Here is an 11,868-nt window from a genome sequence, read left to right as displayed (position 1 = left end):
TTGGTATCTTATAATCTCGTGTTTTTCTGTTTCTCTTACATTTTACTTCCTAATAAAATATGAGAATGTTCAAACAACATTTAGAATGACATCATAGTTAATTTCTAGACACTGCTACGTCACTGGTGATTACAACACAGCGTCAGTCACTCACTAGTCACAGAGCAAACCGGAGCTGTGGGACTTGTTTTGTTGTCATGACGACCGTTTGACACGCCCTTCATGGAAAAAATTACGCATGACGTCTTAATAAGAGCGTCTCCCTGACAGCCACTCAGCAGTCACGTTTAGGAGCGGAGGAAGTCCGAGTCGCCCCGTCAGTCTCTGCACTTGTTGTTATGTCCCGGCTTAGCTCGTCTTCTTACACTTTTCCACTCTGGACTTTAATCTTGTGCTCGGCTTTCTTAATCGCACCTGTTCAAGGTAAACCGATGTTTTACTTAAACTCTGCTTTCAGCTTAAAGCTAAAATGTAACTTTTTGAAATTTGGATCAAACTGAATTCACTGTTAGAACTTTGTCTTTTATATGCGGCGCTGATGGCAGCCGTCAGTGAGTGTGTGACGATCCATAGGCAGACACTGATAATGACCTTTTTCTGTTCAGTTCAGCGACCGTATCTTCACACATATGACGTGTGATCGTAGTCAAATGTTATCGGAAGCGATGGTTGCGATGTGTGCATTTTCATATTTAAGGAAGACTTTGCATTAAACTATTCTCAGCAATGCTGCAAACTCTGACACGATACCAAGCAAATGCAGTATTATAGATACATTTAACTTCCAATAGCACCTTATGTACTTAATGGGAGGGGATTATGTCGTGATTTATTATGTGAAGTATTCATAGTTAGTTGGTCCAGAGTGTAAATATTCTCAGCTATGCTGCAAACTCTGAGCTCCTGGTAGTTTAAACACTGTCATGAGCTGGATGACTAAGAAACTACTGATGGATTTGACTTGAGTTATTCCACTTTAAGGTCTTTTATCTCTACTTTTTACCTATTATTAACTTATAACTTTAATGTTGAGAATAGCTGTACAGTTTTTTCATTTGAAAATTTAGAAAGTGCAGAAAACTATGACAATAACTGCACAGAGGCTCACGGGGCTGTTAATGATCTTCAAGTCTTCGGTCTGTGAGAGTTCACAATGTTTAATTTTCTGTCTGTTTCCAGGTGAGGTTCTGGTGATTGGTTCAAATCTTCCAATCGTTGCTGCTCCGGGTGATGATGTCATCCTGCCGTGTCACCTGGCGCCCACGTTCGATGTCCAGGGTCTGACGGTGGAGTGGTCCAAACCCGACCTGAAGCCCGACCCGTCGGACCGGCTGAGCCGAGTGGAGTACGTTCACCTGTACAGGGACAGGCAGGAGGTCCCCGACATGAAGATGGCCTCGTACTTCAGGAGGACGGAGCTGTTCATGGACGACATGAAACACGGGAACATTTCACTGAAGATCCTGAACGTGTCGGAGGAAGACAACGGCAGATACAGATGTTTCATCCCCAAGCTGCAGAGCAGAGTGAAAGCTGCTGTTGTTGAACTTGTAGTCGGTGAGAAGATTTGTTTTGTTGATGTTTGCAGTTCCAAACTAAAATTCAAACACTCTGATACTTGTTTTGTGTGTTTTTTCTGTACCGTTAGAAAATTTTTGTCTCAATTTTACTAGCAGATTATAACTCCACTCTTTCTTTTTTTGCATCTTTTAGATCCAAATGTTGCAAAAACCTCAACAATGGCACCACTACATCCTAGAAACTTCCCAACTCCAGATCCTCAGGACACGACTCCAACAAATGGTGAGAACACAGTCCAACTCTTCTCTGCATCATCCCTGTTTGGGGTTTTGTGCATTTGTGGTGACCTTCTTGTCTTTTCTACATCAGCAGGTCGATCCAGGGTCCCTGTGGTCGTCGCTGTGGTCACCTTATTATTAGTTTTGACTCTCGCTGGTTTTGCTGCATATTTCTCTCGCATTTTTCAGAAACTAAAAGTAAGAAACAAACAAACAAACACAAACATGTTTTTCCTTCTTGTGCCGTTAGACTGACTCATTATTCAACTTCTTTCAGCAGAAGCATCAAAAGGACGATGAGACACAAAAACAACCACTGCAAGTCTAGAAGTGTAGATCTTCAGTCAGATTGGGGATTCAAACCAGCATCCACAGGGAGACACTCGGGCCCAGCAGCACTGAGATCATCATAAGGTCACTCCTACAAAAGGATGTGAGCCTGATTTGAATGGATCTAAACAGGAAATATTTCTTACAGACGTCTTCAGTCAGAGTTGCTGCTGTCAGACTCTGGAGGATCTGCTTGGAAACATCAGTGAAACTGATGGATTTCCTCCTTCAGTACAAAACTGAAGTTCAGCCTGGAGAAGAAACACTCCTCTGCCTCACTGTCAGCATGTTTAATGAATATTTATTTAGTTTTTACCTCACTGGTTAAGGTGCACTTAAATCTTTTAGTGAGACCTCAAAGTGTCTCTGATGGACAAATTAAAGGGTTTAAATCCTCCCTGATCATGACTGTGCTGGACTGTCATGAAGCATTGTCAAACCTCAGCAGGGCTGGAAGATTTTTCATAGCATTAAAGGAAATTTCCATGAATATGGACGTTTGTGACACAGATAATGTGGAAAGATGAAAATAAAACATCACCTGAACGCTGTGATGGAAACTGACGTCACTGTATGAATGCAAACTTTGTTAGTACAGTTTGAGTTCTGACTGTTTTTCTTACTTCACATGTTTGTAGACTTTGTCTACCATCTTTAATGTCTCAGAGAAACTGAAGCTGAACACTTTAAGTAACTGCTGCACTTTATAAACAGAAAAAAAGCTGATTTATACTCTAGATTTTTAAAGCTACGACTAATTTATTACATTTACTGTGAAACTTCCTGCTGGTTGGGACTCGATGTTCAGACTGTAACCTTATAGTCTGATTTGTGACTTTGTGCTTTCACTGCCTTTAAGTCAAAGTCAGTGTTTGTGTGATGAAACAAGCTTAAACTTCATCACGAGAATAAAAACATTTAAATACTGAACTGAAAGAGTTTCTTGGATTCTTTGATTTTCAAGCCTCTTCTTGACATTTTGTTACAATTTGTGTGTTTTCTTGTTTTTACGACTAATACCTCGTCCTATTAATTTAATTGTTTTATATAAGTTATTTATTTATTGTTATCATGTGTCGTTTCCTGTTTGCATTTGATGATGTTTTCAAACAGTTGAACCAAATGAACTGTTTAAAACTTGAGTGTTTTGTTTCATAGAAATTAAAATGACCCACTGAGTTTACTGTTGTTGTTCCATGTTCTTGAATAACATCAGTATTCTGTGAACATGATGACGAAATCAAATAAATGAGCAACAGTTCGTCATCACTGTCTGCTGTCTGTTTCTTCTTCAGCTCTTCATCACACTCACTCTCATTTCACTGATTTGTTTAACAGCACTGCTGAAAACTCATTTGGTGTCTGTTGGTGACTGATCATGTGACTGATCATGTGAGTTTTGAAAGGTTCTCTATAAATCAAGTTATTATTACTATTTATGAAGGACATTCAGAGCTCTTCTTTAGATGTGGGCAGATACAGGTTTATAATTGTTAATGTTTTACAGTCACATGTTTTCAATGATTAAAGGGAACGAGATGTCAGACGAACACAACAGGAACACGGTGATCACAGCTGCTCCTCCAAAGGACGCACAACAGTTTCATAGGCTTGTAGATAGAAGACTCTGGGCTTACGTCTCACTGCATCTGAGACAGTGTGAAAGGACTTAACAGCCTTATTATGTTTAGAGTGACACAACCAAGCTCAGCTCTATTTGATTCTGGTAATCAAATAGATATTCAAGGATATATTCTGATTATCCTTGAATTTAATCAGAATATATTAAAAAAAATGAGTCAAAATCAAATCAGTGAGGTTTAATCAGAATATCATTATTACTGTGAAATGTTTCCATGTTTCCAATACCTGAAACCTGACGACCTGACCTTTTACTGGGATTTGACGCACATGTGTACGATGTTTAGATATCTTTGTGAGGACTGGTCCCCGCGAGTTTTAAGGCATTTTTGAGATTAAAAATGTGGTTTTAGTGTCGGGGATTCGGGTTAAGCATTCATTTTTGATGGTTAACACTATATCAGTTAGGTGTGTGTGTGTGTGTGTGTGTGCGTGTGCGTGTGCGTGTGTGTGTGTGTGCGGCACAGTCCAGATGTTGTCTGTGGACTTTGGTAATTGGTCAGAAGGACCAAAGCAAACCTTCAGAAATTGTCTGACATGTATGATGAAATAAACCTGATATTAATTATGCTGTGATTGACAAACACAGAACCACAGAGCTATCACATGTCAGTCATGTGTGATTGAGTTAAAAAGAAGTAACAAGAAACATTGTTGTGTGTTGTAATCATAAAGAGAAGCAGTGTATTGATGTCATGTTAAAGTGTATCCACATGTGACTGAGCTGATGAGAGAGACAGAGTCACGCTGAAGTGCAGTAGAGCTGATAGCTGGGTGAGAAATGTAACCGGCGTAATGAAGTGATCTTAGTGTTTAACCTTTGCTTCGACTCATGCCATAAATAACACATTAGCTCATCCTGAGTGATCTGGGATACAGTCACGTTCAGTCATGTGATGGTGTCATGTTTGATCATAGTGGGGATGCCCACAGTGAGACTTAATCACAGTCTGGGAGTGAGGGGGATTCCCCCCCTCTGGTCTACCTGCCCCTTCTTCTGCTTATGAACCCAGGTGGAAAGACCCCCACATTCCCCACTTCTGATTTTTAGCTCTGCTTTTCAAAACAGTCCTCAGCTCAAGCAGCAATAAAATCACACTTTCACTTTCAGCAGAGGGGGAGCCGCTTCAGTGCATGATCAGGATCTCATTCTATTTCTCCTTTTTATTCACTTTTTAACCTGTGTGGACTTTTAACAGGAGCAGAAATCCCCTAAATTTCATTCTCTTAGCTTATAATTAGACAAAAACATATAAAAAATAAACAATTTAAAACATTTATACTGTTGGTGCTTCAGATGTTTGTACTTTTCTGACCTGGATCTATGTAGATGGATGTTAGATCCATCCATCATGGCAGCAAATTTTTAGTTCAGTGTTTGTTTAAGTGCTTTTAGTTATTATGTTTAATTACTGTCAGAGACAAGCTTCAGGAAAACTAGTGCAGGTGTTACAATAACAGCAACTTCCTGAAAGCAGTTCATAAGTTTAAAAAACATTATGAAAAAAGTATGTAAAATTATGTGTTCACAGAGTCTCAACAAACCTGATTATCGATGTCTCATCGGGCAAACACTAAAAATAAATGTAACACACACACACACACAAAGGTCTCACCATCTGTCTCAGCTGTGGGAAAAAGAGGAAAACTAACAAAACTCTAAAAGATCATTTATTAGCACAATAATGATAAAAATGGAAGGATAAACAGGCCAGTGTTACACTAACAAAATGGATAAAACACACAGTCCAAGGTCAAAGCCAGCTACACCATGAGTCACACTTTACATGTCGATCTGTCCTGTAAGACCCATCACCCTGTAAGTAGAGGCACCCCGGCCTCAGCAAACCAACTCTGTGTACAAAGTGTGTGTTACACTGCAGTGAAAGCTGTGGGGGGAAAGCAGAAGTAAAACCAGGTGATAGAAAACACAGAAAAGTGTCAGTTGTGGTTTTCATGTTGGACCTTTTAAAAATATTTGGCTTTTCTGTTCTCGTTTCTTTGCTCCTGGTGAACTTCTCAGCAAAGGTGATCTGAAGAAGATGCCTGTAAACGTCATCAATGATGGACAAAGAGAGGCTCAAAGCCGTCTCACAGCGACACCTCCTGGCCAATGTGGGCATCACATCTTGATGACGCTATTCTGTGACAAAGTGACAGAGAAAAGCTCAGCACAACTCCCAACAACACTACTTATTATAGACTATCAATAAGTATGATCAACACATGTTTTGGAGAAATCGTCCTACAAACAAGGAACTACAAATATGGAGGCTGTGACTGTAGGCACTGTGTTCTCCCTCTGGTAACATTTATGAGGCTGTTTCAGTTGCTTAGTAACTCAGTACAAGGTGCAGTGGAAAGAGCCCATAAATAAAGTATACTGAGCAAACACTGCTGTGGTTACTGTGTGTGTGTGTTTTTTTCCCTTTGTTTGGATTCAGCCAGCTTTGTTTTCTTCTGCCACCCTGCTCACAGCCTTGGGGGGGGGGGGGGGGGGGGGGGGGCTCAATGCTTGGATGTGATTGGTTGACTTTTAAGCTGTCTGGGATTTAGTGTCATCAGGTTTGTTCTGCACACTACCAAGGAAAGCTTATTTTCAAATAATTCAAAAATAAGTATTTAAAATACATAAATTCCTAAATGTCTTTTCCAAGAGACAAATTCTTTCCAAGTTCAGCTTTGTATCATCTTTCATGTCTCATGGATCAATGCCTTTTAAACCTGAGCAACACCTCAACCTGAAGGATTTAATCGTGTTTCAGAAATGCAAAACTTTTTAAAAACACAAGTGATGCACAAATCCCCAAAACACCGTACAGTCATTGGGTAACAACAACAACACTTTTAATAATAAATAAATAAAGCTGAGAACACAGCACTTTGATTCTGAGTTAAAAGTCAATGAATAAAAAGAGTTTAACAGGTGTTTTGGAAACAGCCAATGAGATCCTCAGTGTGTTGTTGTTGTTTTAAACAACAGTTTCTGATTAAAGTAGAAAATGAGAACAGCCCGGAGTCAAAGCTGAACATTTCTGCCTCTTTTATTTCCCCTTCAGTAAATACTTTAATATTATAATGTGGAGAAATAAGTGTATGCAGTGGCACGTGCTTGGAGTATTGTCACATGACCAGAGCTGTTTACTTCCTGGTCTTCGAGAAAGTGGATGTCCACGGCGAAGCTGCCAAAGAAAAGGTCAGTAAAGGACGTTAAAATACACGGAGGGCAAATATTTTTGCTACACGTGATTTTTATGGTGTCTGCAGTGATGTTATACTCACATGTGATTACTCGAAGTTGTGTTTGCAGCAGAGTTTAGTGTTAACGGCCACAGTAGCTCGTTCGTTTCTCTGTATTGTTGTAGTGGGGACATCGTGTGTTTGAGTCACGGCATAGAAACACAGAGGGACAGCTCTGATTTTTATTTTTAATGTATTTAAATGATTTTATTGAGCAGAGCTTCCTTTGCTCTCTGCACACAATACTGACATGTGACACGCTGCGGGTGGAGGAGGTGAGTGGGTGAAACCATGACCCTGCAGATTTTAGTCAGAGACGCTAAAATCCTTCAGACACGGAGCGAGCAGCTCAGCCTCGTTTCACCTGAAGCAGAATCAGGATGTGATCAAACTTTCTGTCTCTCTTTTGTTATCAGTGCGAAAAATTACAACAATATGTTTGTTTGAGTCTCGAAGAAAAGCGAGACGATCCCTAAAAGTTTATTTTGTTCATCTGAATGTTTTCAGTGGGAGAAACATTTCGTCACTGATCCACGTGACTTCTTCAGTCTCAGCTGACTGCAGGTTTCTTGTAAACACCTTATAAGGTTGAGGGCACCTCATCCGTGGGGATGCTGTTCGCTCTGTGTTGTAGCGTCTTCAAGACACCCAGTTTATGCTCCAGAGGATGATGGTTTTAAATATGAGATTTGATTGTCACCCAGGTGTCGTCCACATACCTGAACCAATGACTTGGTGGTGATCCAGGGTAGCACAGCCCTCTGAGATAACAGCAGGGTTAGAGAGTCAGTGTCTGTGCCAATAACAATCCAAATAAAGTCATTTATGAGACTGAGACTGTCTTCCTGTGATAGTGAGAGTGAAAGTATGAAAGCATGCAAACACCGCCCTGAAACTCCCGTCACATCACCAGGTAACTCCTATTTATAAACAATGATGATGTCATCAAGGAAATAAGGAAATGACTGAGTGAGTTTACAGTGTTTATGCTGTGAGAGCTCAGCGTCGCCAGATGGGCTACTCACTCGCCCTATTGCTCTCGCTCTCTGTTTGTCACGTGTACACTAATTGCAGCGTGGCGCCTGCACTGCCTCGCAGGTTTCCTCCCGTTCATTCCTCCCTTGCTCCTGCAAGCAGCATTGCGAGCGGATATATCATCAGGATAAACCGGGTGGTCTTGGTCGGGCTATGCCACAGCCACAGGTAGGCTGCACGTTTGTCCTGCGATTCTTTCTTCTTTGGGACATTTGAGTTGTTGACTTTAAGCTCGTGTTTGTGTCGACCAGCAACACTCATCATAAAAGTGTTACCAGTGTTTGTTTACATGGCTCTCCCTCTGAGGGAATCCCTCTGATGACATCAGACATGAGAGATGTTTATGAAAGCGTGTGAGAGGTCATGTGGAATGACTGACACAGCCAGGGACAGGTCAGGCGATAGGTCATGAGTGTATGACCAGTTTCAGACTGAACTGCTTCTCTCTCTCTCTCTCTGCAGTTTTTATTTTTCTTTAGTATTTTCTAATACTTTCACTTCAGCTTGGAACATTTCATTTGTTCAACATCAGCTTGATTTAAGCTGCTAAATCTAAAACAACTGTGGGTCAGTAATAACTAATCCATCAGTGTTTGCACCTAAACCTCTCACTGCTTGGCTGCAGCAGGAGAGGCGTCCTTCAACCTGACGAAACAAGATGACCTCTCACCTTTATCATTAACACACTGAGGCTGTATCAGTCCCACTCCCAGTGACAATTTCACAGTTATCACCTGACCTAAATAATTTTATGATCAACTTATTCATTGCTAACATGTTTAGGAGCCATTCATGATTAAAATATGTGTTACAGTGTAGTTATAGTTAGTTGTGTTATTGTTCTGTTTCCTCACAGTTTCCAGCTGTGTTCACTTTATCTGCAAATTTTCATGTGTTCACACAACAGCTGGATTCAAAGATGTAAATCCAGAAAACTGTTCCAGTAATAAAGTAAACACACTGCTGAAAATAAGTGAACAGGATTCTTTTGACACTTAAGGTTTAAAAAGAAAAAATATGAAGGTAGCGAGGAAAAAATCGACCGGAAGAGAGCACAGATCTAAGAGCAGAGGAACGAGCTCTGTCGTTGTTCATTCAGCGTTTACTTTGTTTGGTAAACAAGGAAGGAGTTCCCTCTTCATTCCTTTTGGTGACGAAAAGGAATGAACCACAAATAACAGAGTTATAAATAACTCATAATGTGTCAGAAACTACGTCACAATAGAGTGTCTCCCAGCGCAACACAGTTTTTCATGACTCCTGAACTCTCCAGTAATAAACCTGCTGTGTTATATTTAGACTCAGATAACATTTAAAGGCTCCACTTAAATGGCACAAAATGTGTGAATCTGAATCTTCTCTGCTGAGCTTTAAAAGACAAACTGTGAGTATCTGAGTGAGTTTTTATGTTCTTAATGTTCTCATCTGTGTAAATCCACATAAGTGTGTTTCAGTAAAAAGTCATAAAGAATCATAAAACTGCTGCTGGAAACAAAGCAAATAATGAATCTGGGTCACAGATCTCGACCAGGTGTTGGTTGGTGGATGTTGCACCCAACAACCAACACCCATCATAAAAGTGTTTCCTGTGTTTGTTTACATGGTTCTCCCTGCGTAGTGAAGCAGGAGGGAATCCCTCTGATGACATCAGATGTTATGTAAAAGATGTTTATAAAAGCGTGTGAGAGGTCGTGTGGAATGACTGACACTCCCAGTGACAGATCCACTGAGAGTTATTGCCTGACCTGAGATCATGAGTTCATGACCAGTTTCAGACTGAACTGTTTTTCTGGGTCGATGCTTTACAATAAAGTGCCTGACAACTGTTGTTGTAAAATATACACACACACACACACACACACACGAAGTTGGTGGTTTGATCCTTGGCTCCTCAAATCTGCATGCCATCAGTTTCTTGGCAGTGTACAGTTAAGGTTCTTCTAGGTTCAGAGGTCACTCAGCAGAGTGACTCTGCTGAGTGACTGCCTCTTTGAAGACGTCCTTATTAGGTTCATCAGTTATTCTAAACTGGATGTGAGGAAACTAAAGTGCTTGAAGTGCTCAGATTAAAGTGCAGCATGGAGATAAAAATCTGACTTGTGGTTAGAAACACTTTGAGTGGCAGTAAGACTGAAATCAGAGCAGAGATCATGTGATCCACCTGAGCTGCCATTTTTGTTTTGTGTTCTTTTTTTTCCTTTAAAACATGAACCAGAGTATCAGGAGATTCATAAAAACATAACATCTATAAATATTCATACTTCATAATCTGACTGCTGATCTCAGTAAGTGAGCAGTTTGCCTGAGCTCAGATTGTCACATGTGATCAAAGAGGAGCCAAAACTGCACTTTTTTTAATGACAGAATTTCTTAAAGTGATCTAAAAATGTAACATTATTCAACATTAAATACTGAAGGGACCTTCAGATCAGTCTGACCTTGAAGAAGAGGTCAGAGGTCAAATGAGACATAATATTTTGACTCATTTTACAGAGCGTTCTGTATGATAATACATGTCACATTTGTAAGTCACAGTTTCATCAGAAGTTATGAGGCTTTTTGTCAAACTTCCACCAATAAACCAACAACATCCACCGCTTCCTCCTGTAAATCACGTCTGTTGGTTTTAAATCAGAGAAGTTCCTGTTAGAAAAAGCTGCTGAACTAATGAGAGATGAAGCACGTTTACCTATTTTATACAAACTGATGTCACGTGTTGTCTTAAGCGGGATTTACAGTCCAGCTGACGCAGCGCTGTCAGCTCTGCTCCAGCGAAAAGTTAATAAAACAAAGTTTTCTCTGAATAAGTTTTTTTATTTCCAGAGCAAATTTTCTTATTTCAACTTAGTTTTTATTGCTTAAAAACGTTTAATTTTTCTTGGCTTCAGTCTAGTTGTATTTCTTTTAATTATTATCATTTAGTGTTGCATAGAGCGCAAATGTCACAGACAAGATTTAGGTAAACCAGTGCATGTGTTACAGTAAAAACCCACTGAGGTTTATTTCACTCTAATAGTCTTGGATTGTCCAGGCCGCCTGCGGTGAGATTAGTTCCCAGTAGAGGCAGTGGCCAAAAGTAGTGGTTGCTACATGCAGTCTGTAGGAAACACGTGTGCTGTAAGAAGAAGTGAGAGTGAGAGTGTATTCCCCTCAAACTTTGCTGCCATTAATACATCATCTGCTTCCAGTGAAGCACAGACTGTAAACAGCTGCAGAAACAGGATGTTCGTATTGTTGGAGCTTCTGTGGAGCTAATCAATGTTGTTATTGAGAATTCATCCATTTAATTAATGTCACAGAAACTCAGAAGTACGAGTCCTGATTTTCTTTTAGATATATTAAACATAATGGGAGCACTTTATATTAATGCCACACTATTAAGCATAAATAAGGTATTTAAAACGTGGTTAATTCGTCATTTATATATTATTACTCCTCTTTGGTATGTTATTAATAAATACATATATATATTATTATGACTCTGATTATGGTTGTTATTAGCAGTGATGTAATACATGGTGTATACAAATAAAATATCTGTATTGACTATAAGGAGCAGTGCAGTGCTGCCAGCACCAGTTTAACCAGCAGAGCTTCCATTGTTCTCTGCACTGACATGTCTGAGCATTTATACTGGCAGGTGGAGGATGTTACATCATCACAACATTGTAAACAGTGTTGAATCTTTGCTGCAGCTTTGATCTCACAGAGAAATGATCAAACTCACCTTCTGTATCTAACAGATTATTGGATTGATTAAAACAGTCATATATCCAAATTAGTCTCTGGATGCTGTGCTACATACCGCTGAGTCATTAATGAC

The 11,868-nt window shown here is 39.9% G+C and overlaps 1 protein-coding gene across 7 annotated transcripts in view; it reads left to right on the top strand.

Annotated features, from left to right (window-relative positions):
• Nucleotides 1-184: 184 nt before the first annotated feature.
• LOC113018975 (myelin-oligodendrocyte glycoprotein-like) overlaps nt 185-11,868 on the top strand; it is a 28,646-nt gene continuing 16,962 nt past the window's right edge. For 2 of the 7 annotated variants that reach the window (XM_080298742.1, XM_080298741.1), the window contains exon 1: nt 6,852-6,966. In XM_080298742.1, coding sequence (XP_080154868.1) covers nt 6,867-6,966 — 100 coding nt within the window. In that variant the 5' untranslated portion in view covers nt 6,852-6,866. Of the gene's footprint in view, nt 424-1,179; nt 1,558-1,713; nt 1,804-1,890; nt 1,998-2,076; nt 3,396-6,851; nt 6,967-11,868 lie in introns of those variants that run through there. The other 5 variants (XM_080298743.1, XM_026162431.2, XM_026162432.2 and 2 more) reach the window with 5 other exon arrangements.

Source organism: Astatotilapia calliptera, chromosome 3 (genome assembly GCF_964374335.1).
Source record: "Astatotilapia calliptera chromosome 3, fAstCal68.1, whole genome shotgun sequence".
Taxonomy (NCBI): Eukaryota; Metazoa; Chordata; class Actinopteri; order Cichliformes; family Cichlidae; genus Astatotilapia; species Astatotilapia calliptera.
This window is presented reverse-complemented; position numbering and strand designations above follow the sequence as displayed.